This window comes from Chrysemys picta, chromosome 1, assembly GCF_011386835.1.
Source record: "Chrysemys picta bellii isolate R12L10 chromosome 1, ASM1138683v2, whole genome shotgun sequence".
In the NCBI taxonomy this organism is placed as follows: domain Eukaryota; kingdom Metazoa; phylum Chordata; order Testudines; family Emydidae; genus Chrysemys; species Chrysemys picta.
The window spans coordinates 110,124,936-110,152,305 of record NC_088791.1 but is presented as its reverse complement, the minus strand read 5'-3'; the positions used below and the strand labels follow the sequence as shown (position 1 = coordinate 110,152,305).

Here is a 27,370-nt window from a genome sequence, read left to right as displayed (position 1 = left end):
GGTGGCGCTTGTCCTTTGAAAATCTGCTCTCGGGACTGGTTGCTCAAGCTGTCCAGGTGCTCGGGCTCAGCAGGGCATACTGCCACTTGGAATTTCAAACCCTCACAGTCACTACCACATGACGCTTTCTCTCTGTGCCTTGCTCAACCCAACTGAAAAGTCACTGACGATACTTCTGCAAACATCTCATGGCAACCTGCTGGGACAGTACAACCACTTTGTCAGCACTTGAACTGATAGAAAAGCTTTAGAAACATATTGAGGAGAAGAAGGGGAGAAATGAACACAAGTTTATGGAGATGATGATAAAACAGTTTTCCACGTTGTGTCTCTTTGGTATTTATGAATGATCTTCCCACTTCCCCATTATCCTACAAGTAAATCTAATGAAGGGTTTGTTAAATAGCGTGATATCAAATGCTACTACAACAGGCACCATTATAAATATATGTAATAATTTCCTAATTCTTTTCAGATGCACCCTGCAGTGTCTGGTCTGGGAGAGGTAAGCTCTGTTTAGTTCTGCGTGGGGTTATTCTTGTTAATTATTGCAATAGTGTCTAGGACTAGGGCCCCATTGTGCTCGGGGCTGTACACATACCGAACAAAAATGTGGCTAGTGAGAGACCAGAATAGCTCATTCTAGTACAGGACTTTGAAGAAGAGAAGCTTTATAGAAGTGCCATGTGCTGAATGGTGTAGCCTGTACTTACTGCTACCTCCAGGCTGTGGTTGTTTGTTTTAGTGGCTGTCTGAATTTCAATCCCCAGGTGGTTCCCTATTTCTCCCACAATAAGTCCCTCCCGTGAAAAGTGGCCACCTGCAAACAGTGTTTCAGGCCGCGTGCTGACCCACCCAGCTGCAGTTCTTTTGTGCAGTGTCATGTGTTAAAGCAGCCAGATAGGAAACAGCCCACCTGCCCTGGAAGCTGACAAACTGGTTGTTGCACACAGACAAGCTGCCTACAGATGCAGATAAAGGCACCGGATAGAGGTGTTGAGTTTGGAAAGCTGCAATAAAAGGCATCAGTGAGCGTGGTCAGAGAATCAGGGACAGAACAGAAGAGGTGGCTGTAACACAGGTCCAGGATATTTTTACAGAGCATAGAATCTTTTTAATGTAACTGGGAGGAAAACTTCACTGGTGAAGGTGATTTCTGAAGGAGGAGAAAGACTGAGAATGATGGTCTCCGAGAAGTACCGACTGGGAGCATCTTTATGTTACTAGACTGCAGAATGCTCCTATCAAGTGACTTTTACTCCAGTTTGAGGTATTTGAGCAGTGGTGCAAGTACGGTGGTACGGTCCGGTATGCTGTACCAGTAAGATGTGTATAGCTGGTACAGTGTACCGGAAAGACACAGGAGGCGCCCGCCACCAGCCCCATGCCCAGCCCTTCCACGCAGCTGCATCTCCTGAGTCCTCCTGCCTTAGGTCTGTACAGCAGCACTAGCAGAGGACAGGTCGAGGGGAGTGGGGGGGCGATGCTGATGGTGGTACAGCAGCCACGCCAGAGGAGCTGCTGGTGTGGGGCTGCCTCGCGGTGCCATATTCTGCTCCTTTCCCTACTGTGGTTCCAGAGAGCCCTGATCTCCTGGGAGCTGCAGCGGCAAAAGGAGCAGAACATGGGACTGCCAGAACCCACACCGGCAGTTCCTCTAGTGTGGCTGTAGCGCCCCCAGCCCTTCCACGCAGCTGCATCTCCTGAATTCTCCAGCGCATTGGGAGGAGGACAGAGCTCCCCTAGCTAATGTGGGACCGATGTGGATCATGGGAAGGGGACGGAGGGGGAGACCATGGGGGCCCCGGGCTGGGGGTAGGGCAGGGAGGGGTCACTTGGGGAGGTCACGTGCTACCCCTTTGTGTCCTTCCCATGAGTGCAGCATATTAGCAAGACATGATTTCTACTTGCACCACTGTATTTGAGATAGAAAACAGGTGGAGATGGGAAAAACTAGCCTCTTAGGAGATGCAGAATGCGTTACGCTTTGTGTCTGAAAATGAGGTGGTGAGACTGCTGCTGGTCCCTGAGAGTGGACAGTGTTAAAAGGAAACAAGAAACCATCCAGGGTCTCCTCTGACCTGAAAACACAAGGGAAAGGAATGAAATAGGGCCTCACGTCTGTGGGTTGTGCAGAGATTTTTTCTTAGAAGCAACAGGCAAAACAAAGGTGGTGAATTGACAAAAGGCAGCATAACTTGTGCTGCGTGATAGTGACTGGTGAGAGAGAGAGAGAAGCTGTTGCTAACTGAGTAAGCCACCAAACTTTGAGCATCTGTGTCACTTGCAGCCCTGCCAGTTACTTGGGGACCCAAGAAGAGAGCTTGGATGCCATCTGACATAACGGGTATATTTTTAATCTCATCTTTTTTTATAAGAAAATTAGGCTACAAAGGCACCGCGGCTTCCTGTAAGTAGACAGCACTCCTTGCCATCTGTCTGCCTAGGTGTTTATCCCATGCTTGCTATTATATACACTACCTCAGAGTCACTGCAGTTTGGTTTGGCCTATTATAGAGAGAAGGGCCATCTGCAAAGTCCAGCTCCATGTCCTGATGTCTCTGAGGTTCAGGGTAGTTTGTGGTCAGGGAATTGGCATAGGGGCAGGAACTATGGGTACGGTGGTGCTGCGGCACCTCCAGGTTTTACGTGGGGCTCTGCTCCCTGCCCTGCATGTGGGGTCCCAGATCCCAGCCCCGCACCTGGCCTCTGCTACTGCCCCCCCCCCCCCAACAGGGTTCCGGCCCCACATCCGGATGTCCCAGCTGCCAGCCCTGCGCCCGGGGTCTTGGCTGCTGGCCCCAGACTCAGCCCCCTTATCCCTGTCTGGTTCCCCACCTCCTGGAGAGACAGCCCTGCTCCCAGCCCCAGTTCTGGGGGGCAGGATGCAGACAGGGGTAAGTGGGCTGGCTTTTTGCACCACCACTATTACAAATGTTCCGGCGCCACTGGGAGAGGGACCAGAACTAACTGAAACTAGAGAACCACTTTGAACCGCTATTTTTATTTGAACTGGAACTGAACCTGAACCATAATTTTGTCCTATCTACTGAACTAGGGTGACCAGATAGCAAATGTGAAAAATTGGGATGGGAGCTAGGTGGGGAATAGGTGTGATGAACCCCTGGGGTGCAGCTTGGGAATGTGGGATCGCTGTGCCCCCTTAACTCTCCAGCCTGGGCTGTCTCTCACAATGCTTTGCTAGTGATAAGCAGCAAACCCCTTCAAGCGCTGTGATCACTTAGTCAACAACATGCATGGACGCACCCAGCTAAATTGCATGAATGCTCTCTATGTCATTCACGAACCATACCCAGGGAAAAACCAGTAAATCTCCCCCACCCCAGTGCAAGCTCATTAATTAGTTCACCATTCCTTCAAAGGGTGGTGGACATGCCTCAGCCTGTAATCTGAGCAGATTTCCCAAGCTCTTCAGACAAACTCCCTCGTTAAGATAAAACATTAAAATAAGTTTATTAAATACAGAAAGATAGGTTTTAAGTGATGATAAGTGGTAGGCATGAAGGTCAGAAATAGTTACCTAAGAAATAAAAAGAAACACGCATTCCAAATCCTAAACGTTATCAGACTCAGTTAGTTTTGAGTCAAGCAGCTTTTCTTGTCCCACTGGATATTACAGGCAGGTTATAGTTCTTAATACACAGGCTGAATTCCCTGCTCAGCCTGAGACCAATCTCCCCAGTTCAAAGTCTTTATCTTTCCAGCATTCCTGTTGCCTTCAGTGCAGGTGGGGGAGGAGAGAGGAGATCCCATGATGCCACCATCCTGTATTTTATTTTCTCAACTCATGTCCCAGGGAAGATACTGGCCAAGGCATGTCCTGGTGGGCCTTGCTGAGTCAGAGTTGATTAATCCCCATTGTGTGGTGCTTGTGCGACTGTGTCTTATTGAATTATAAATCCCTTGTTTACAGTTCCCCTGCTGGTGAATGGCTGGTGATGATCATTTAATGCTCGCCTGGATGTGAGTCCCCTCTTTTGTTGCCACTGGGGAGCTAGCTGTAGGTGCCTCCCAGCCTCACAACATATTTCAATAACAACCATATGGCAAAATCTTATAGCTTCCTACTCACTACAGATATACATATTTTGACAGAACAATGAGTTTCAGCAGATCATGACCTCTCAGATGATACCTTACAAGGCATGCTGTGTATGAAATATCACAACCAGCTACAATGATGAGTATTGGGGTTACCGGGTGCTATTTTAAGGTACAATGCCTCACAATAGGGTCCTATCAGGGGACAATAGGGTCCTATATAAGACAAAGCTCCTAATATTGGAACGGTCCCAATAATATCAGGACTTCTGGTCACCCTAAACTGAACTGGAAAAAAAATTGGGTGACTGGTTAAAATAAACTACTGTGATCTTATTTTCAAACAAGACAGCACAATAACAAATAGGCTCGTGATTGCTACAGCAAGGCCGGTGCCAGTAGAATGAGATGAGAATACAAAGATGCCAGCCCACAAGAGTAGGGAGGGAGACAGAAGCTTAGGTACAGCCTGCCCAACCATGAACCATGTCTGAGATTCCCCCTGGGGAGAGAAGAGGTGGAATGTTACCTTGTCCCAGAAGTTAACAATAACTCTTCAAGCCCACAGGCAAAGGTATTGGCACCCCAACCCTTCTCCCTCTTAGGCAGGCCACCTCCCTCCCATCCCCAACCCCTGGGGCAGCCCCTCCCTCCCTCCTGTTGCTCTCCCCGAGCTAAGGCCCATGCCCCAAACTCCAATGTATCCTGTCACTGCAGAGATCCAATATTATGCAGCAAATATTAGATGTTATATTAGTTTGCGCAAAAAAATTCTTCATAAAGACGTGTTTATTTGACAACACAAAACCAAAGTTAAATGGTGAAAAATAAAAACAGTTTCAATTTTAAGTTTCAACTTTTTAAATTTACCTCACTAAGATTGAAATTTGATCTGAACTGGTGTTTAATTTTTTTTTTCTTGAGTGGCTGGAACCAAAACTGAACCTGAACACACAGAATACAGTTGGACCCGAACCTGAACCAAACCAAAATAAATACCAGTTTGACTCCCTGCCAGGTTAAGGTACTGGGCTGTGACTGAGGAGATCTGAGTTCCAGTCCTGGTTCTACCACAGATTTCTTGTGTGACCTTCAGCAAGTGACTGAATCTCTTTCTGCCTCAGTTCACTATCTGTAGAATGGAGATCAGCCGCCTTTTCTCCCACCCATGGCCTTGTCCATGTAGGGACTCTCTTTCTATGGTGTATGTGCAGCATCTAGCATAATGGGGTCCTCATTTAACCAGAGTCCCCTAGGGGCTTCCATAATACAAAGAGATATGAATAAAAGGAGGCTGACTCTGTGGTTTTGCTTCAGGTCCATCTCAAATAAATGAAGTTAAGCCGCCTGCTCCCAGCATCGAACAACATCTCCAATCAGCACAGACAAAACCATCATCCTGCGTGATGATGTGCATTAGGCTACAGCAAATTGGAGCATAGTGAAGACTGTGACAGATCAAACGAGAGGCCTCTAAACTTTCTCTCTCCTTCCTTGCTCTTGTGCAGAAGCATTGAGATGAAATTATTAGCTGGGTGGCCTATCTGCTGCAGATGAGGTGGCAGTGAAAGACGCTTTGCGCGCTTGGGAAGCTTAGGGAAGGCTGTCAGGAGAAAGCTCTCAGAAATGGCTAGAATTCGGAATGACATGTTGGTAGGAGATCTGGCTGACGGTGACAGTGTGGGGGGTCTGACAGGTTCCCCACCCCAGTGAGCCAGAGGGAAATGCACTTGTGCTTCAGCAGTCAACAACCTGGGACAATTTAGGGATTTCTGTAGATAACAAAAGTTTAAAGGACATCTGTGCCTAATAATAATAATACCTAGATTGTATATAGTACTTTTCATCAGCTGATCTCAAAACACATTACAAAGGAGGTCAATATCATTATCCACATTTCACAGATGGGGAAACTGAGGTACAGGGCAGGAAGTGACTTACCCAAGATCACCCAGCAGGTCAATGGCCTGGAGTGGAAACCAGGTCTCCTGTCCACTAGGCAGCACTGTTCTATAGAACTGTGGGGCTGGATCCTGTATGTTGCTAGAAATAAGAGCCCCGATCCAGCATAGCACATAAACCATGGGACCTTTAACAAGCTTAAAGTTAAGCACATGCTTAAGTGCTGCACTCAGTACCTTGCAGGATCAAGCCCTTAATAGACATCTACAGGAATTCTAAGTTACTCTAGAATTCAACAGGGAGTGAGAGCCACACAAAGGGTTTTTTTAAACCATCCTAAAGAATTCTACAGTATGGTAGAATTCTCTTAAACTCTACCACCCATGCTTTTACTCTTGTTGCTACAATCACTCTTAGAAAAGACAGAATCAATTGCTTTGCTCAGGGCCCAATCCTCTTTGCATTTAAGTCAATGGGGGTTTTGCATACTGTTGTCAAAGAGAGCAGGTCAGGATGGGGCCCTCTAGCCCCCAGTCAGTTGCAGAAGTGAACTCCATCCTTGCTTTGCTATGCATGCCCATAGGAGAAAGCACATTGCCCCACAATTTATGCTGTGATTTCTTTATTTGTTTGAAATGTAGAGGAAAGATGCATTATCCCAAGTACTGAGAGCTTTGTTATGAAACTTAGATAAAAGTTGCCTTCTCAACTGTCTGCTCCTTTCTTTGCCCTGGGCCTATTATGTACAGAGAGTTAGCGTTTATCAGATCATTTTATTTGCATTGTGCAACCTGCAGACACAGTGATGATAATGTTCTCTACGGTACAGTACTGTGTCAGCTTCCCCTCTTCCCCTGCCCATTTCCCACCTTCCTTCCTTTTCCAAGCAAAATTCTGCTTCATCTTCACTCTGGTGTGCATTTCACCATTAAAATGCATGGAGAATGATTGATGTTTGTCACGTTAGCCAGTTAACACACAATTAAGGCACCACCTGTTAGAGCAGCCAAAAATAATAATGAAGTCCATAGTTATCCAGTTTCACTGTGCGCTATAATTAGTCTTGCCGGGGTAATGAAGACCCTGGGTGAAATTCAGCCTTGCTGTAAGCAAGAACTTACACCAGGGCTTGATTTGGCTCAGAAAGTAGGTACAAAGTAGAGAGGGCCCCTCACCAGAGCCTCTCTTACCTTTGGGGATGTTGAGATCCAGCTGTAGGTCTAAGCTTTCTGGCTCAGGCCTGTCTCTAGTGGGCCGAACCGTGACACGTTTTCCAACCCCTCCATGATTTTCTCATGAGTCGCATGATATTTGTTGTTTTTCTGAACGCCCCTGGAGGCCTTGTGATTGTAAAAAATAAATACATAACTAAGAGAGCGAGAAAGAAAGAAAGAGCTTAATTCTCACATAATTCTCATAGTTGTGCAGAAAAGCTTGAAAATGTGACCTGAGTGCACCCTAAAGACTCACAAACCGAAAAGTAAATACAAAAAAATTCCAAATATATTTTTAAAAACTCATGTTTTTTATGCTAATATCACTAGTGTTTGCCTTGGCCGGACTCCTGATTTTTGGGCCCTTGGGGTTGGCAATAGTAGAAACCCTAGAGCTGATTCCTGAGCCTCACTTTGCAACTTGGACCCATCTCTGGTGCCGAGAGACCAGGACTCTGGGCAAAGTCTGTTCCAAGGTTCCACAAATGATTTTTAGCCATGACTAGGATTTCACTGGGATAATTCATTAGCTGACACTTTTCCCATGAGGCAGTCGCAGGTGAATCTCTGTCTCGAAATCTGTGTTTAACGTAAATCATGTAAGGATACCCCTACCCCCGGGGCCGTCCTTAGGATTTATGGGGCCCTACACAGTATTATTAAACTGGTGCCCCTATGCCCTACTTGGTTCAAGCCTTGCTCGGACTGCAGCAGGCCTATGCCTGTGAGTGACCCCCAGAGCAACTGCCTTAAGTGCCTGGGGGAGTCACATGTTAAGGAGCAGTGCTGGAACTGCAGAAACTTTCGGTCCCACACCCAGAAGGAGCGGGACGTCCTCCTCAGGGCTCTCCTGATGGAGTCCGCCTTCCACCCGGCTTCCAAGCCATCTGGGCAGGTTGCACCAAGTGCCTTGGCCTCTGTGCACAGCGCATCACCAGCACCCGACTCCTCCTGGCACCGTTCACCATTGCCGGTGCCGAAGAAGAAGACCAGGAAGTGCTCCCTGGCACCGAGCAAGAAGGCCTGGGGTCATCTATCAAGGGACTCGGACCTGCCCACCAGACTGCTCCAGAGCCACATGATTGTGCCTCCCCAGCTGGGGCGCCCAGCCCTGAAAGGTCCATCACCAACTCTTGGGAGTGGTATGGGACCTGCACTCCTGCCTGCACCTTCGTCAGCTCAGGCTCCCACGGCATAGAGATCGCCCAGGTCTCCACCTGCTCCGCTGACTACCCTGATGCTGCAGGACCCGGCTCAGGCTCCCCAAGGGGGCAAACCCACCGTTAAGACCCCTCAGGGAACACGGGACCAAAGTTGATCACTGGACAGAACGTGTTGATCTTCGCTGCTGTGTCAGGAATCCCGAGGCAGATCGCAGTCGCATCGCTTGTCGCCCAGGTGAGCTTCCAGATCCCCGCGACGCTACTTTCCGGCATGGGGCCAACGCTCCCTTTACTTTTCCCGCCACCGTTCGCTGTCTCGACAGTTGTCCTCTAGGCATTGGTCCTGATCACTAGCATGGTGGGAACGTTCCCCATCCCAGTACCAGTTCCCCTCTCCACGCTGCAGTTACTGTTCAGTTACGCCCACATAACGGTCACCCGTAGGCATGACCAGCAAACAAACCCAGGCATCGACGGCTCCTCCCTGGTCGCTGGAAGGTGGTTCCTCTGGTATGGAGGTCCAGTTCAGCCCATCGCCACGGTCTCATCGATGTGGCTGGGCACAGGAGCTCGCTCCCTCATCAGCAGCACCACAATGGCAGCATGGCCAGTGGCAAGCGCAGTGGCCATATTGGAGCACATGGGGCGTACCGGGCATGACGATGCCTCCTTCACATCACTCCTCGGTGGCTGCGCCAGAACAGCGGGCGGCAGCCCCACCGGCACTGGACCCAGTACCAAAAGGCCGTTCTGAGGTCGGGGCAGATGAACCTGTGCCCAACCCAAAGCCTCTTTCTCTGATGGTGGTCGAGACCCCAGTATCCCTACCTGCAGTCCAGTCTTCCTCATTGTCCCCAGATGAGGCAGTGGTGGGACTGTCTAGAGATAGTTCGCTAAACGATTTTCGGGAGCAGCAATCCCTTCTCTGGAGTGTGACCGAGAACTTGGGGCTTGAGGTGCAAGAGATAGCAGAGCAGGAGGACACCCTCTTCAACATCCTCTCGGCATCTACGCCTGGCTGAGTCGCACTGCCTGTGCATGAGGGGGTCCTCAAGATAGCCAAGGCTTTGTGGCAGACCCCCTCCTCCATTCCACCCAACTTGAAATGAGCCAGGAAAAAAGACTTTGTGCTGGCCAAAGGTTTTGAACACCTTTATGCCCCCCCGCCCCTTGGCTCGCTGGTTGTTTCTATGGCAAATGAAAAGGACAAGCAGGTTCCCCCATCCCCCCCCCAATTCCCAAAAATAAGGATGCTAAAAAACTTGATTTATTTGGGAGAAAGATTTATTCTACCACCAGCCTGTAATTTTGGGTGGGGAATCATCAGGCCCTGCTGGGCCGATACAATTTTAATCTCTGGGACGGTCTCAAAAAGTTCCAGGAATCCCTCCCTCAGGGGTTGGCCCAAGAGTTTGGCACTCTGGTGGAGGAGGGCACCGTGGCGGCCAGATGCTCCCTGAAAATGGCCTTGTACGGGCTGGATTCGGTGGCAAGGGTGGTCACATCAACAGTGGTCATGTGATGTAGTTCCTGGCTCCAGACAGCAGGTCTCTCCCAGGAGATGCGGGCCGCGATCCAGGACCTCCCCTTTGATGGAGTTGGTCTGTTTTCGGATCAGACAGACACCAGAATGCACAGGTTGAAGGACGCCAGGGCTACCCCTCACTCGTTGGGCATGCACACGCCTCAATTAGCCAGGAAGCCCTTCAGACCACCAGCACTGCCAAGACCCTGGCAGCCTTGTCAGGGACCTACGAGGAGAAGGGATGCTAGTTTTTGTCATCGTCGTCCTTCGTCCTCCCGCTCGCCAGCCCACCCTGGGACAGCCAAACACTTAGGGGGACAGAAGCAATCGTTTTGGGGATGCGCACGAGAGGAACGCCCCAGTCAATCGGCCAGATCCTACCCACCCTTTCCTCAACTGCTTTTCCCCCTACCGCTTGGCCTGGTCACGGGTTACATTGGACCTCTGGGTCCTGGACATAGTGGCTCGGGGCAATACTCTGCAGTTCATGGCCACCCTCCCTTCCCGCTCCACCTCGCCCCCACCCGCATTTTCTCATCCCTCTTCAGGGACCCTTCTCACGAGCAGCTCCTCATTCAGGAAGTAGAGAAGCTCCTAGGCTTGGGGACTGTGGAGGAGTTCCTCAGGACATGGAAGGAAGAAGATTCTATTTCTGCTACTTCCTAATCCCGAAGGCCAAAGGAGGCCTCAGGCCCATCCTGGACCTGCGTGGCCTCAACAAGTCTTGCAAGAAGTTGAAGTTCCATATGGGCTCCCTGGCCTCCATCATCCCCTCCCTGGATCTGGGGGACTGGTACGCCGCACGTGACTTAAAGGACGCTTACTTTCATGTCTCCATATTCCCGAGCCACAGGCACTTCCTGCGCTTCATAGTGGCTGGGTGTCACTTGCAGTTCATGGTGTTACCCTTTGGTCTGTTCTTAGACCCCCGGGTGTTCATGAAATGTGTGGTGTCAGTAGCAACTTCGCTGAGATATCAGAGGGTCCAGATCTTCCTGTATCTCGACAACTGGCTCATCAAGGGCAGGTCTCTGGGGTAGGTCTAACGGAGCCTCAAACTGGTGTAAGCCGTCTGCGATGATCTGTCCACGTTCACGCCAGTCCAACACATATTGTTTATCGGAGCAGTTCTCGACTCCACGCGAGCCAGGTCCTTCCGTCCGGAGGCATGCTTCCAGGCCATGTCAGACTTGATTGCCCATGTAAAGAGCCATCCGCTTACCACAGCCTACATGTGCCTGCAACTGATGGGCCACAGGGCCGTGTGCACATACGTGGTCCACCATGCCCATCTTCCTCTACGACCTCTGTGGGCATGTCCAGCCTCAGTCTATATTCCCAGCACACACGCCCTGGACCGAGTGGTCACGGTGCCGAGCCATGTCCCTTCGTCCTTGGACTGGTGGCTGGATTGGGAGTTGGTGTTGCAGGGGGTTTCCTTTGTGTCCCCAACTCTGTCGCTTACCTTGGTTTCAGACACATCAGTCCTGAGCTGGGGAGCCCAACTGGGTGAGCTCAGCACCCAACACCGCTGGCTTCACAGCGATCTGGCCCTTCATATCAATGTGAGGGAGCTCAAAGTGGTTTGCCTGGCCTGCCAGGCATTCTTGCCCCACCTGAAGGGCAGGGTGATGCAGGTCCTGATGGACAATACAGCCGCGATGTACTACATCAACAGGCAGGGCAGAGCCAGGTCTTTGGCCGTTTGTCAGGAAGCTCTCAGGCTCTGGGACTTGTGTGCGACATGCCATTCATCTGGTAGCCACCCACCTGCCTGGAGCCAAGAATGTCCTGGCAGATCGCCTCAGCAGGACCTTCTCATCTCGCCACGAATGGTTGCTTCATCCAGAGGTGGTCAGCTTGATCTTCCGCAGGTGGGGGACTCCCCAGGTGGACCTATTGGCATCCAGACAGAACAGGAAGTGCCACGTGTTCTGTTCTCTGCAGGGCAGGGACAAGGGATCCCTATCGGACATCTTCTTGATTCTGTGGTCGGGAGCACTCATGTACGCCTTCCCACCAGTGCCGCAAATACACAGAGTCCTGCTCAAGGTAAAGCAAAACAAAGCATTGTTCATTCTCGTAGCCCTAGCATGGTCTCGTCATCACTGGTTCAGCATACTGCTGAGTCACTCAGCAGCCACCCGGCTGCAGCTGCCTCTTCGACCGGATCTGCTGTCACAGAACTACGGCAATGTGCTGCACCCAAACCTGGAGTCGCTGCACTTGACGGCTTGGCTGCTGCATGGCTAAGTGTGGATGAATGGGGGTGTTCCGCTGGTGTCTAGCAGGTCTTGCTGGGCAGCAGAAAACCGTCCACCAGGGCCACATATGTGGCAAAGTGGAAGCATTCCACCATCTGCTTCGAGGCGGGTCAGTTTTCACCCATCCCATGACGGGGAGCTTCCTGAAGTGGTTGTAGCGTCTTTACCCGCATGTACGAGACCCGGTCCCCCCCTTGGGACCTGAATCTTGTGCTGTCCAGGCTCATGGGCCCCCACCTTCGAATCCGTGGCTTCCTGATCCCTCCTGCTTCTCTCCTGGAAGGTCTCTTTTTTGGTTGCTATAACTTCGGCCTATAGGGTGTCCGAGATCAGGACGCTCATTTTGGAGCCGCCCTAGATGCATAGGTGCCACTTTTCCTGATGCCAGTGGGTGCTCGGCCCCGCCCCGTCTCCCCCCCCCTTCCCCACCCCACCCCCATTCCAACCCCTTCCCCAAAGTCCCCGCCCTAACTCCGCCCCCTCCCTGCCCCTATTGGACTTCTTCCCCAAATCCCCACCCCGGCCTTGCCTCTTCCCCGATTGCACCGCGTTCCCCCTCCTTCCCCTTCCCTCCCAGCAGTTGCCACCGTGACACAGCTGTTTTGTGGTGGCAAGCGCTGGAGCTAGGAGGAGAAGTGGCGCGCTCAGGGGAGGAGGTGAAGGTGAGCTGGCACGTTCAGGAGCGGAGGTGAAGGTGAGCTGGGGCGGGGCGGGGAGCTGCCGGTGGGTGCAGAGCACCCACCAATTTTTTCCCATGGGTCCTCCGTGGCTGGAGCATCCACAGAGTTGGTGCCTATGCCTAGACGGTCTTCTACAAAGACAAGGTCCAGCTGCGTTCACACCTGGCCTTTCTGCCCACGGTTGTCTCCCAGTTCCACACTGGTCAGGACATTTACTTACCAGTTCTTTGTCCAAAGCCTCATGCAAAGGATGAGAAGAGCAGGCTGCATACCTTGGACATCAGAAGGGCGTTGGGCTTCTACATTGATAGATCAAGGCCGTTCCGTAAGTCAACACAGTTGTTTGTTGCTGTCACTGACAGGATGAAAGATTGCCCAGTGTCAGTCCAGAAAATCTCATCTTGGATCACGGCCTGCATCCACTATTGCTACGAGCTGGCAAGGGTGCCCCCGCCGGTGATCATGATGGTTCATTTGACTAGGGTCCAGAGGTCATAAGCTGCCTTCCTGGAGCATGTGCTGATCCAAGAGATCTGTCGGGCTGCGACCTGGTCATCCATCCACATGTTCGCATCACATAATGTGCTGGTCCAACAGGTGCGAGACGACACTGGCTTTGGCAAAGCAGTGCTGCAAGCTGTGAGACTCTAAACTCTGAGCCCACCTCCGTTCATTCTGCTTGTGTGTCTCCTAGAATGGAATGGACATGAACAAGCACTCGAAGAAGAAAAAACGGTGACCTGCCTTTCGTAACTGTTGTTCTTCGAGATGTGTTCGAATCATGGAATCATAGACTTTAAGGTCAGAAGGGACCATTATGATCATCTAGTCTGACCTCCTGCACAACGCAGGCCACAGAATCTCACCCACCCACTCCTGTAACAAACCCCTAACCTATGTCTGAGTTACTGAAGTCCTCAAATCATGGTTTAAAGACCTCATGGTGCAGAGAATCCTCCAGCAAGTGACCCGTGCCCCAAGCTGCAGAGGAAGGCGAAAACCCCCCCTGGGCCTCTGTCAATCTGCCCTGGAGGAAAATTCCTTCCTGACCCCCAAAATGGCGATCAGCTAAACCCTGAGCATGTGGGCAAGACTCACCAGCCAGCACCCAGAAAAGAATTCTCTGTAGTAACTCAGATCTCACCCCATCTAACATCCCATGTACATTCCATTTCTTGACCTTCAACCCCTCTGTCGGAATTATCAGCAATAAGGAACTGAGAGGGCGTAGGGTCAGCGCTGCCTGATATATAGCGGCATGAGCGCAGTACTCCAGAGGGTGCCACAGCAGGCTCTACAGGTACTGCTAAGGCAAAAATCTGTGATGGCCGTGCACATGGGTGCATGCACACCTAGAATGGAATGGACATGAGCAACACATCTTGAAGAACAACAGTTATGAAAGGTAGGTAATCATTTTTTTCTCTTGTTATTGAGGGAGACTTAGGTCAAAGGAGTGTGTTTTACATTCTGCTCCCATTACATGCTATGATGTACAAAGCTGTGTTGGCTAGTGGGTCAAAAAATAGTAATTCAGGACTCCTGGCAATGTCTGGAAATAGGACAATAGGATTTTCCATACTTGTTTAGACACTTGATCCATCAAATTCACTATCCTGCCTCTGACAGTGGCCAGTATCAGATATGTTACTTGAGAGGAAGGCAAACACCCTGTAATTCACCTGGTCAATTGTACAATATTGCGCACTCTGAGGGAATTCTTCCTGATCACCATAGATGTTTTGATCAATGTATCTCCCCACAGCATTTACTTTGATTGCTTTTCCCTTTCCTGGAATTATTGGTCATAAAATTATATCCGGACATTTTAAAAAGGTTTTGTCATCAATGACAGGGAGGCTATTGGGAATAAGAGGATGGGGATGAGGTGGGTCTAGTCAAAGGGAGGTGGAGATGAAGGTGGGGCCAGGATTCCGTTTCAGCTGATGAATCAATTTGCTTCCATCTTTTAAGAAACAGCCCTTCCATGGTGCAGCTAGTTCTCAGATGGAGTTTCCCTGGACTACGCTGGGAATTGCCCTGAGCTGAGGCTTCTGTCACAACAATACGAATGTGTCCAGTTGGGTGGCTGGGTCCCTTCCAGGCTCATTTCACCTGTGTGTCCTGTAACAGCTTCTTACAGTCTGTGTTCTATTTTCCCTCCCAGTTTCCCCTGCTCCGTTGGGCCATGGAGAGTAAAGCAGCTGTGGAGGCTGAGCCCAATGTGGGCATGGTGCTGCTCGAAAAGGAGAAGCCAAAAATGGAGCCAAGAGACCAGTGGAATAATAAAATGGAGTTTATGCTCTCCATGGCTGGGAAGATCATCGGCCTGGGCAATGTCTGGAGATTCCCTTATCTCTGTTACAAAAATGGAGGTGGTAAGTCCATAAAAGCTCAGTCTGTGTGAAATGTTGGCCCAGGAGGACCCAGTTTGGACACAATAAGATTTCCTCTTACCTTCCCAAACCTTTGCTCAAACTGGTTTTAAGGGCTGAAAAGTATAGTCAACGTTTATTTTCTGTGTCTTTTTTTGTCTTCTTGCCATGCTGCTCTTCCAGGTTCTGGCCAGGACCAGACGCGGCAGTGCTGAAATAGCATGAGGACAGGGGTGCTTGTGGTATTTCCAGGACAAGAAGAAAGCCGAGAGGCTGTTCTTTTGCAAGATCCAGGGCTGCCCAGAGGGGCAATTTGCCCCAGGCCCTGGGCCCCGCAGGGACCCCCACAAGAATATAGTATTCTATAGTAGTGCAACTTTTTTTTATGGAAGGGGCCCCCGAAATTGCTTTGCCCCAGGCCCCCAAATCCTCTGGGTGGCCCTGGCAAGATCTGCACAGTTTTGCAGGCCCACTGGGTCCATTTAGTTCAGATAGACATTTACATTCAAGGGTGTTTACCTGAGCCTTGATGGTACATCTCGCTTGTTAGTGTAGCTGGTAATGGGTGATTATGATAATGTTGAGTAGTAAAGATTCCTCCATTTGCTACCCACTCTCTCTCTCTCTCTCTCTCTCTCTCTCTGCAGGTGCCTTCTTTATCCCCTACCTCATCTTCGCCTTCACCTGTGGGATCCCAATGTTCTTCCTGGAGACAGCACTAGGACAGTACACCAGCCAGGGAGTGGTCACTGCCTGGAGGAAGATCTGCCCTCTCTTTGAAGGTGAGTCAATGAATGGGTTTCTCGGGTCTACGATGGAATTTCTGGGTCTCATGGGTTTTTGTGTGAAAAATTTCATAAGATCTAGTTCTTGTTCTGAAGCAGAACCAAAATCAAATGATAAACCATGGACTTTTTTTGTGAAATGGAATTCTTGTTTTCTGTAGAGCTCTACTTTAAAACCACAGAGAATTAACCTCACAACTATCCTGAAGTTTTATGATCCCCATTTTACAGAGGGGGAAACTGAGACACAGAACGATTAAGTGTTTTGCTCAGATTGGCATTTGCTGATATTGGCAGAGCCAGGATTAGAAGGTACCTCCTAGAATCATAGAAGATTAGGGTTGGAAGAGACCTCAGGAGGTCATCTAGTCCAACCCCCTGCTCAAAGCAGGACCAACCACAACTAAATCATCCCAGCCAGGGCTTTGTCAAGCTGAGCTTTAAAAACCAATAAGGATGGAGATTCCACCACCTTCCTGACCCTATGCTTTTGCTCTGGCCCCATTCTTTGGGCGTGGGATGTAGTTAGCAGTGAAAACCCTTTTTATTTCTGATTTCTCCACCATGATGAACCACATCTGGCTCTCCCACCCTCAACCTGAGTCTTACAGGTTTCTTTGGTGAACCAAATTGCTCATTAATCTGCCCTGCCCGCAGCTCCAGTGCGATGTGGCCTATGGCACTATTTGAAGCGAAAGTCTGATATATTTGGGGCTTGCCTAGGGGTCCATTTCCTAACCCCTGTCACTTTCCCTCTTAGGAATTGGATACGCCTCACAAGTCATCGAATCCTATCTGAATATCTACTACATCGTCATCCTATCTTGGGCTATCTTCTACCTGTTCAGCTCCTTTACTGCTGTGCTTCCCTGGACCACCTGTAATAATCCTTGGAACTCAGGTACAACTTCAGCTAGTCTGCTTCTGGAAAGAGGATCTGGGTTTGAAAACTTTCCATCAAAACTGCTTTTTGACAGAAAATTGGGTATTTGATTAAACAGATTTTTTTGCACTGTTTGCTTTATGTGGAAAATTTTGAATTTTCATTGAAATATTCAGCTGAAAACTAAAATATTTTGATTTCAATATGCAGTTGTGGGCCAAATGGGTGTTGTTGGTTTCCTCATGTGCAGGGCTGGATTTACACCTTGCATGCCCCTAGGCAGGGTCCGCACACCTTCCCTGGTGTCTGGGCAGTTGCGGGGCCCTCTGGCTCGGAGCTCCCCACCCCCGCCCGCAGGGGCTCGGAGCTCCAGAGTCTCCTGCCACCTGTGACTTGGCGCTCCGGGGCCCCCCACTGCCTACGGAGGCTGGGATCAGTGGGGGCCTCCCCCCATGGCAGCCAGGAGCAGCAGGGTCCCCCCACCAGTTGTGGCAGCTCGGATCCGGGGCCCCGGTTGCCAGGCAGCACCCAGGAGGTGTGGAGTGATCCCCAGCCACCCGCAGCAGCTAGGAGCTGTGGCAGATTAGCCACTGGGCCAACAGGGCCCATGCCCAGGGGTCCTGGTCAACTGGGGTCCCCGGAAAAATGGGCACTCTGGTGCCCTGACCTGTTCCACTTCCCGCCCCGGCGCTCCTGCCCGGGAGTGGGGTCAGGGCGTGGGGGCTTGTCCCACTCCCCCCACCCACCCGGCGCTCTTGATGGGGAGCAAGAGAAGCCCCCCACACCCTGACCCCTCTCCCCAGCAGGAGTAGCAGAGTGAGGGGGGAGGTGGAGGAAGCCCCTGTGCTCTGACCTTTCCCCAGCAGGAGTGCAGGAGTGGGGGTGGGAGGGACTGCAGGTCTAAGGGGTGGGGAGTGTTCCCCACTTGCTCTGGCCCAGAGCCCTACAAACCCCTTATCCACCCCTGGCTGGGAGCTCCAGGGGTCCCCGCTGCCTGGCAGCAGACGGGAACTGTGGGGTCCCCACAGTGGCTCGGAGCACCTAACCATTGCTGGCAGTGGGGGTACTGCCACTTTTAACTTTTAGGCATCCCGCCACCCAACCCCCTCCACCACAGACAGGGCCGGCTCCAGGGTTTTTGCCGCCCCAAGCGGTGGAAAAAAAAAAGCCGCGATCGAGAACGGCGGCACTTCAGCGGCAGCTCCACCGTGCCGCTTTCTTCTTTGGGGGCACTTCGGTGGCAGGTCCTTCCCTCTGAGTGGGACCGAGGGACCCACTGCCGAATTCCCGCCAAAGAGCTGGACGTGCTGCCCCTTCCCCTTGGCCGCCCCAAGCACCTGCTTGCTGCGCTGGTGCCTGGAGCCGGCCCTGACCACAGACCCCACACTGCCCCAACACACATATACCTCCCGCACCTCCCACTGCCCAGCGCCTCTCCACAACCCCACCAGAGACGTGCTCTGCCCCCCGACTGCACTCATCAGTCCCACTGGGAGGTGACTGTGTCTGCTGGGCTGAGTGAGGAGCGATCCAGCAGGGCTGCATGGGGCCATCTCTCGCTCAGCTGACTCTGCCCCACCCCTGCTGGGACCTGGCAAAAATTTAATTTTTAGATGCCCCTAGTCACATGCCTACTGTGCCTAATGGGAAATCCAGCTCTGCTCATGTGTCCATTCTTCGATATGGGCTGGGCTCCCCAGCTAGACTACTTCTCCCATGATCCACCATGGTCAGGATGCAACAGCCTCCTGACACCATGAGGAGAGACCATGGTGCATCATGGGTTAGGTAGTCTGACGAGGGAACTCAGCTCATAGCGGGAGCATGCGACATCCAAACTACAACTCTATGGCAGCATTTCTGAATCAAAATGTTTTGGTTTTTGATTTTTCACGGGAAATTCAAAATTTTCAGCAGCAAAAAAAGCCCATTTTCAGACCAGCTTTAGTCTGGAGTCCTCACCCCACTCTAAGCCATGGAAGGAGCTTTTCAGTGGAGCTGGCACTGCCCTTATCTAGTGTAACGGGGTACAGCACAACCCACTCACTGCACCTCAGACCCTCAAGCATCTGGGCCAGCCTCTGTCACAGCAGAGAACTGTTTGAGTCCTTGGCTCTCTCAGGCCAGGTCTCTGCTAGGAGTGCACTGTCGGGATAGCTGCACCATGTACTGTACAGGCAAAGCACGTCTCATGTGGTTGCAGCTTATACTGGCAAAATTGTGCTTTTTCCAGTATCGCTTATTCCAGCTCACTCCCCGCCCCCCCTCGTTCCCTGAGTAAAATAAGCTTTCCTGGCAAACTCTTAAAGTCTCAAATCAAGGTTGGATGTTTTTCTGAAAGATTTGCTCTGGGGATTATTTTGGGGAAGGTCTATGGCCTGTGTCATCCAGGAGGCCAGACTGGCTGGTCGCAGTGGTCCCTTCTGGCCATGGAATCTGTGGATCTATGAAAGTTCCCCTCTCCATGTTCAGCCGACTCACAGTCCTTCCCTGGCCATACCCCTGACAGGAATCACTGCCTTCCCCAAAGGGGGATCCAACTCCTCCAGCTCCAGAAGCAGAGCTTTATTTGTGGGGAAAGCCAGGGAAATTCCTCTCTGAGCGATCTCTTAACATTCAGTAACTTCCCAGCCTGGGTAACCGTAGTCGCTGCCCCACAGTACCCTGCATTCCACAGCCATCTGGGTTCTATTCAGTAGGGAGCCTCCACTTCCCCCATCCCTGGCTGTTTCTGGACTAGGATTCTGGCAGGGGTCGGGGGAGAGTGATGTTTTACAGGGCAGCGTGAAGTGTGTTTGTGCAGCTGCAGTGAACAGGTAGGAGGCAGGAGGGAGCACAAAGGCTGAGAATTCTCCGGGCTCACTGACTTGCTTCCTCCTTTGTAGATCGCTGCGTGGACTTTCTGAATCACTCTAACGTGGAGAACTGGACAGCGCCTGCTAATGCCACCTCCCCAGTAACTGAGTTCTGGGAGTACGTACCCCGGTTTCACACTCTTCTCTCCTCAAGCGGTCACAGCAGTGTGAATACTCCAAATGGAGTCTCTGTAAGGCCAAAAAAGATGTGCAAGTGCCACATCTTGGAGCCCAGACCTATGGCACATCGCACATCATGGGGCACATGAGCACACTCATCGCACATGCAAACTTGCATACTGACTGGGCCCACTGACTGACAGAAAGCCATGGGGCACATGGGCACTCCCAAGACACATGCTGTCTCACCCCATGCACCACACAGCCCCAGAGGTCAGACATTGACCCTTACCGAGAACGCATGCACATACGCACACGGACACATTCTTTCTGACATGGCAGATGTACTCAGCACTCGCAGGTTGTGGATACACAGGGCCTGACCACATGTTGGCAGGACCGCCCTGACAGACACCCAGCGGTCACGCATGTACGCACACCAAGTGTGATGATTTATCTAGAGCAGGAGGCCACGTGGGAGAGGGCTGGAAGAGATTCTGCAAAGATGCTCTGCGGTGAAGCAGGAAGAGACAAAGTAGCTTTCTCCCTTATTCTAATTGAGTTCCTTGTTCAGTGTTAGAGGAAAGCAACTTTTTCTGTGATTCTTTACTGCTGGGTACCTAATGCACCCCGTGAAAACACCCAGAGGGCAAACTGAAAGGAGAAATGCTGCAGAATACACTGTAGGGAATCATCCAGCACTAGCTCTCAGGGGGCGTGAACAATATGGGAGTTGTAATTCTAAGGACTCGCACTCACAGCCGTGCCCCCTCCCAATCTAGGGAAGTCACGGGAAGCAAGTGGGAATCAGGGGCTCAATCACAATAGCACGTTTTCATCCATCGCTTTCAAAGTGCATTGCAAAGGTGATCAGTATCCATTATCCCACTTAGCCTGTCTGGATATGTCTACACAGCAACTAGACACTCACGACTGGCCTCTGCCAGGCGACTCGGGCTTGTGGGGCTGTTTCATTGCTGTGTAGACGTCCAGGCTTGGGCTGGAGCCTGGGTTCTAGAACCCTGCCGGGTGGGAGGGTCCCTGATTCTGGGCTCCAGCCCGAGCTCAGGAATCTACAATGCAGTGAAACAGCCCCGCAGCCCAACCCCCGTGAGCCTAGGTCAGCTGGCACGGGCCAGCTGCGGGTTTTTCTTTGCTGTGTCTCAGCTTCCCAATTGGTGAAGTGACTTGTCGAATGCCACAGGATGAGCCAGAGGAAGAGTTGGAACTTCAGTGTCAGGCTCCTGTGCCCTGGGCCCATCCACCAATAGCTACAAAAAACATTGTGATTTCAGTACAACGTTGCTGGCTACAAGGGAGCCCCTAGAGTTCGGGGGTGAGGGGGTGTTTGGCCTGGAGGCCATAGAGTTGTCATAGATATTAGGTCAGTTCTCACATGGTCCCTGTTACGCTATGTCTACACTATGACTGTGTGGTCCCAGCTCTTCTAGATATACTGATGTCAGCTCTCATCTGAGCTAGCGTGCGTAAAATAGTAGAAATAGTAGTGTAGCCATGGTAACATGGGCAGAGACAGCACCGTGCTAGATGCCCTGAGTACAACCCTCCTGAACGCCATGGGTACGTAGTGGGGGCTGCTAGCACAAGCAACCCCTGCCCATGCTACCACGACTACACTGCTATTGTCAGTGTGCTAACTCAGGTGAGTGTGAGGGCAAGTATGGCTGGGTGAAGTGGGAATCACCCCACTCCCCCGCTCATCGTGTAGACATAGCCTTAGGGACCCTGGGTGCTGAGGGGAAACTGTAGGGATGAGTGAGGGCCATAACCATAAGAGTTCCTGGAGAGAGCCATAGAACATGGGTTGGTTGGAGAAAAGAAAGTAGCCAGCAGGTGATTAGGAGCCATTGATGATATCCGGGAGTGCAGGGGAGGCTGCTGATGGAGTGTGGCCTGCGAGGCAGCCAAAGGGATGGCAGTGATGTGAGATCGGGAGTGACTGTGCTGTGAATGGTTGGGGGCTGCAGTGGTGCTATTGAGGGCTTTGGGAGAGTTGGAGAGCCCAGGCTGACTAAAGGGTGAGGTGGAACTGCAGGGGCCAGGCTGCTAGGGGATCCCAGAGACACCTAAGGCATTGTGGTGACCAAGAATACTGTACTGCTGTCAGGGCTAGGGTGACTGGAAGCAGGAATGATGGGGGAGATTGGGCATCTGCGCTATGGGATGTGTATGAAAACTCTGGGCGGGTGGCTGCTGGAAGAGTCAAGTCTGGGATGTTAACCTTTCTCTCTCCTCCTGCACTGGCAGGAAGCGAGCCCTGGGGCTCACAGACGGTATTCACAATCTGGACACTGTGCGCTGGGAGCTGGCTCTCTGCCTCCTGCTCGCCTGGGTCATCTGCTACTTCTGCATCTGGAAAGGAGTCAAGTCCACCGGCAAAGTAAGAGCAAACTCTGTCCCCTTAGTCCCTAAACCTCCTCCTAGCTGCCATTATATCTCTTCCCCCCCCCTTCTTAGCCTTCTCCAGGATACAGAGAGAGAATAAAGGAGGCAGGGAACACACAAGACATAGGGCCATACTCTGATTGGCACGGGTGGGAGCAACTGCATTGAAGTCACAGCTGCTTACGCTGGGTCTGAATTTAGTCCATTATGAGAAGAGCAAAGAAAGTCAGTCAATCAGAGGGGAGACAAGGGAAAGATCTTAGAAGAAATGGTGAAGTCCTAGCCCAGCATGGTCCACTGTAATGGGGAAACCTTGTGAAAGACACTGCTTCACCATTAGCAACACACAATCATCCAGTTGCTGCTGATGCACAGTCCCCATGTGGTCTGGTGGCTTTTGCACCATTAACCTGTTTTAATGTCAAATCTCCAATCACCAATAATAATTAAACACCAGAGCTGAGTGAATATCCCACTAGAAATAATCTCCTTAGGGGGTTCATCGCGGTTACCTCCCACTTCCTCATTATTTGTAATTGCTCAGTTTGGGGGTTTTTCTGTCTTTTTTCTTTAACCCAATGAATTGCTCACAAACAGGGCGCTGCTGTGAGCATTCCACACTCGATACTGAAAATTTGAGCTGGGCTGGCTGGTTGTGATTGCATAAGTCACAGGTTATTGTTTCTATTCCTGGATTGGATGAGCATAACATATTTCACATGGGAGGTTTAAAGAAGCCACTCAGGCTTCAATGGTGCAGGGCTGAAGTATAACCCCCTGAGCAGCGGTGAGGGTGGGTTATACTACTCAGGGTTGGTCTTGCACATTTCTAGAGGACCTGTGACAATCGCTGAGGGGTGAGTGGCCAGTTTCTTCAATCCCCTTCTTCCATAAAAGATGTTTCCCACTATTTGCTCTCTCTCCATCCATGAAGCTCCCATCACTCTCACCTTTTCCTGGTACAGGTATTGGGACGCATCCTTCATAATAGACACATCCCTTTAGTTCTGCGTCAATGAGGGTGAGTCCACAGGGCTGTCTTCATCTCCCATATTTACAACCTTTTTACCACTGTGCTCCTTGGCTCAACTCTCAGATGGGAATGTGTGGAGCCTGCAAGACTCTTTGCCTTTAATGGAAATGTACTGAGTTGCTCTCTCCTGCTTGCTGCATATGTGTGGAGACACAGGGGACTCAATTAAAATCCATGTCTCCTCCCCACTCTTCTCTCTTTGCACTTCAGAAAACAATCAAATACTGAAGTGTAAATATGCGGATTTAAAAAGATACTTTAAAATGATGTTGAAAAATTGGAAAGGATTCAGAAGAGCTACAAGAATGACCTGATGCCTGGAAAATCTGTTTTATGGTTAAAGCCAACCTGGAAATGGTTTTCCTGTCCTGTGGAAACTTTTGAGATTTCAAAAAACTTTTCCCATCCCGAATCAGGACAAAAGGTCAAAATATTAAAAATTTTCACAAACTGAAAAAAAAATTCAATTTGGGTGAATTGAAACGTCTAGTTTCAATAATTTTGCAATGTTTCATTTCTATTATAAGATTTCAACTTTTTTTTTTTTTTTACTTCCGTTAGTTTAGTTTTCTAAACCTAAAATTGTTTTGAACTGGTAAGCCAGAATTTGTCATGTTGGCAATTTTAAAACTTTATATACAAAACATTTTGAGAACCGATTTGTGGAAACTGACCCTTTTGAATTAAAGATTTTGGTTTTGACAAATCTGCATATTTTGATGGGCAAAAATAGTCTGATCAAAATTTTTCCAACCATAATTACTGACAGTGAGAGACTAAAGAAAGTTCAATCTATTTATCTTGACAAAGAGAATGTTAAGAGGTGACTTAATCAGTCATAAGTATTTACATGGGCAGAATATTTCTGACAGTAGATTGCTCCTTCATCTAGCAAAGTCCCACGGTTGGCAACTGAAGTTTGACCAATTCAGACTAGAAATAAGGTGCAAATGTTTAACAGTGAGAGTAATTAACCATTGGAGCAATTTACCTAGGAATGTGGTGGATTCTCCATCATTCCAAGTCTTTAAATCAAGCCTAGATATTTTTCTACAATAAATGTTCTAGCTCAGTTAGAAGTTATGGGCTTAATGCAGAAATTGCTGTGTGAAATTCTATGGCCTGTGCTACCCATGAGGTAAAATGAGATGATCATAATGGTCCTTTCTGCCTTAAAATCTAATAATCTGACTGGATGCTGTCAAGTAATTTAACTGTTCTGCTCTGTTTCTTACTGCCAAAGTTGTGCTTTGACATATTATGAACAAGCAGTAGAGAGTTCACAGAATCTCTTAAGAACTACATATCTTGGTTTAATATTTACAGTGGTGTAAGATTATTTCCAGAGATCATCTACAGAACTTTGTAGTCAACAGGAAGTCAACTCTTGACTGAAAGTTAATTTTTAATAGTCAATACTTAAAGGCCTGGTACCAGATCCTAGAGCTGGGAGAATAATTCATATGAAAAGTCTGAATGAGTAGTTTTTTAAAACCAGTTCACTTTGGCCACATTTGTGTTCCTTTTGTGTTTACTTTCCTCATACTTCGAATAAATCTGGTTTACTAGCATAAATGTTCACAAAAAGTGAATTTCAGAGACAAATTTCAGTGTCAGCAGTGCTTGTGTGCTCCTCCAATCGGGGAACAGAAACAATACCATCTGACTTATTGGACCAATCACAGTCAATAACACAGTTTGACGTTTGAATATTTGCGATCGATCCATAGTGTGAACAAAAATTCAAAAGGATATCATTTGAATGAATCTGAATAATGAATACATTTAGGGAAATTGCAGCTTGCTCACTGATATTCAATTCCATAAACAGAAAAATGGGCTTGACGAATGATTCATTCTGCTTAAACCGTTCCCTAAACCAATGCATTTCATTTCCCACACAAAAGAGAGGACAGGAGGGCTTTACAAAAACTGTGGTCAAGGCTTTCAAAAATATGTCAAGATTTTGGGTGCTCTCTGATTAAAGTTGAGATTCCTTAAGGAGGCTACATTTTTCAGTGTGGTGAGCAATCACGCTTTGAAAACACTGCTCTACAGCCAAAATGCTTCTTTAATAAATATAGTCAAACTTTACTAATTCTGGGTCACTGAGAATGAAAATGATGTTTAAAATTGTTGATTGGCTCTAGTTTTCAAGATCTGCTATTGGGTCAGTATATACGACCCTTGACTTGGGAATGGCGGAGGGTAAGTGAATTATAAAAGGAAGAGATCTCAATTTAAACCAGAAATGACTAAAATACATCTTTGACTGGATCTATGAATAAGTCTATGACTGGGTTTGGACAGTACTTGCTTTTTAGGCAAAACAATGAATGATGCAATCTGAAGCTGGTATTGCGTCATACATGCTATGAATTGCATCATGTTATTCCTAGAAGTCATGGATGATGCAATCATAACGAAGCTTACATCTCTGCTGAACAAATTGCCCTATATCAGCTCTAGAAATCATAGTGTCGTGCTCTCTTATTTGTCAGTGTTTGATTTTGCAAAGGGACACATTTCTGTTTAGCCAAAGTGAGCAGAGATGCCTCGTACTTGTGTGAACAGTGCAGATAACTTCTGTTATGTCTGTGGTGAAGTGACTTTTGCATCACAAAAGCGCAGTATAACCACTATGGTTAAGAAAGCCTATCACCTTTATTTTGGCTGCAAAATTGGAGATCAGGACAAGAGGTGGGCCTCACACATATGCTGCAACACTTGTGCAACAAATCTTCGCCAGTGGTTGAACAGGAAAAGGAAATCTATGCCTTTTGCAGTGCCAGTGATTTGGAGAGAGCCAAGAGATCATACCAGCAATTGTTACTTCTGCATGGTGCCTCCAGTTGGGAAAGGTGTGTCAAAGAAGAAAAAGTGGACTGTGCATTATCCAAACATTCCATCAGCTATACGCCCAGTACCCCACGGAGAAGGACTGATGGTTCCTGATGCACCAGAATCATTCTCACTTGAGTCAGATGAGGAAGAGGAAGAGGATGCAACTTCTGGTCCTGAACCGATTCCCACTACATCAAGAAAGATTGGCCACTCCGACAGTCATTGGAGCCTGGGAGGAAAAGTGTTCAGCATCCACCACTTGTTGAATCAAGGAAGATTTTGTTACCACCCTTACACATTAAGCTGGGACTGATGAAGAACTTTGTCAAGGCCATTGACAAAACACAAGCAGCTTTCAAGTACCTCCGTGGAAAATTTCCAAGGTTAAGTGAAGCTAAGATAAAGGAAGGTGTCTTTGTTGGTCCTCAGATTCGTGAACTTCTTCGAGATGATGCATTTGACCATGCACTGCGTGGCAAGGAAAAGATGGCATGGAAAGCCTTCCAGTTAGTGGCAATAAATTTTCTCAGAAACAACAAGGCAGACTACTACAGGTTGTTGGTGGAAAACCTCCTCAAGGCATACAAAAGCCTTGGTTGCAACATGTCACTAAAGATACATTTTTTGCACTCTCATCTAGATTTTTTTCCACCAAACCGTGAGCGACAAGCAGGGCGAGCGATTTCACCAGGACATTGCAACAATGGAGAAACGCTATCAGGGCAAATGGAGCCCATCAATGCTTGCAGACTATTGCTGGACAGTGACAAGAGATGATCCATTTAATGAATACAAGAGACAAGCCAAGAAGCGCCAAGTAGACACTGAATAGGACTAAACTATGTACATAATAGTTTTTTGCCTTTTGTTTCATAATAAATTTTATTTATATAACCCTTTTGCTGATTTTTAAAGTGTTACATAAACAGGACAGGTGAAATATTATCATGTAAAGCAACCATAAACACATGAAAAGACCTAGGTTTACAATTTATGATTAAAACTCTACTATCTACACAATATACATAGACATAAAATGTAAAAACTTAAATATCTTAGAAACAGTAGCCAATCAGTTGTCTTAATTGTCATATTTGAATTCAACACATCAAAATACATAATAAATAGCACATTTTATCTCTGAAGCAGACGACTTCTCAAAAATTGTAGACCAGTGAAATTGCTGCCTTGTCCCCCTCAAATTCACTGCTCACTTTTGGAAATCTTGGCCATGAATAGAAATATTTTCATGACCTTTA

The 27,370-nt window shown here is 49.1% G+C and overlaps 1 protein-coding gene across 1 annotated transcript in view; it reads left to right on the top strand.

The window, feature by feature from the left end:
• Positions 1-14,337: 14,337 nt before the first annotated feature.
• LOC101935733 (sodium- and chloride-dependent betaine transporter-like) overlaps positions 14,338-27,370 on the top strand; it is a 42,920-nt gene continuing 29,887 nt past the window's right edge. Inside the window, exons 1-5 of the mRNA XM_065582120.1 lie at positions 14,338-15,188; positions 15,833-15,967; positions 16,731-16,871; positions 19,739-19,826; positions 22,097-22,229. Of these exons, the coding sequence (XP_065438192.1) occupies positions 14,882-15,188; positions 15,833-15,967; positions 16,731-16,871; positions 19,739-19,826; positions 22,097-22,229 (804 nt within the window). The 5' untranslated portion in view covers positions 14,338-14,881. The remainder of the gene's footprint in view (positions 15,189-15,832; positions 15,968-16,730; positions 16,872-19,738; positions 19,827-22,096; positions 22,230-27,370) is intronic.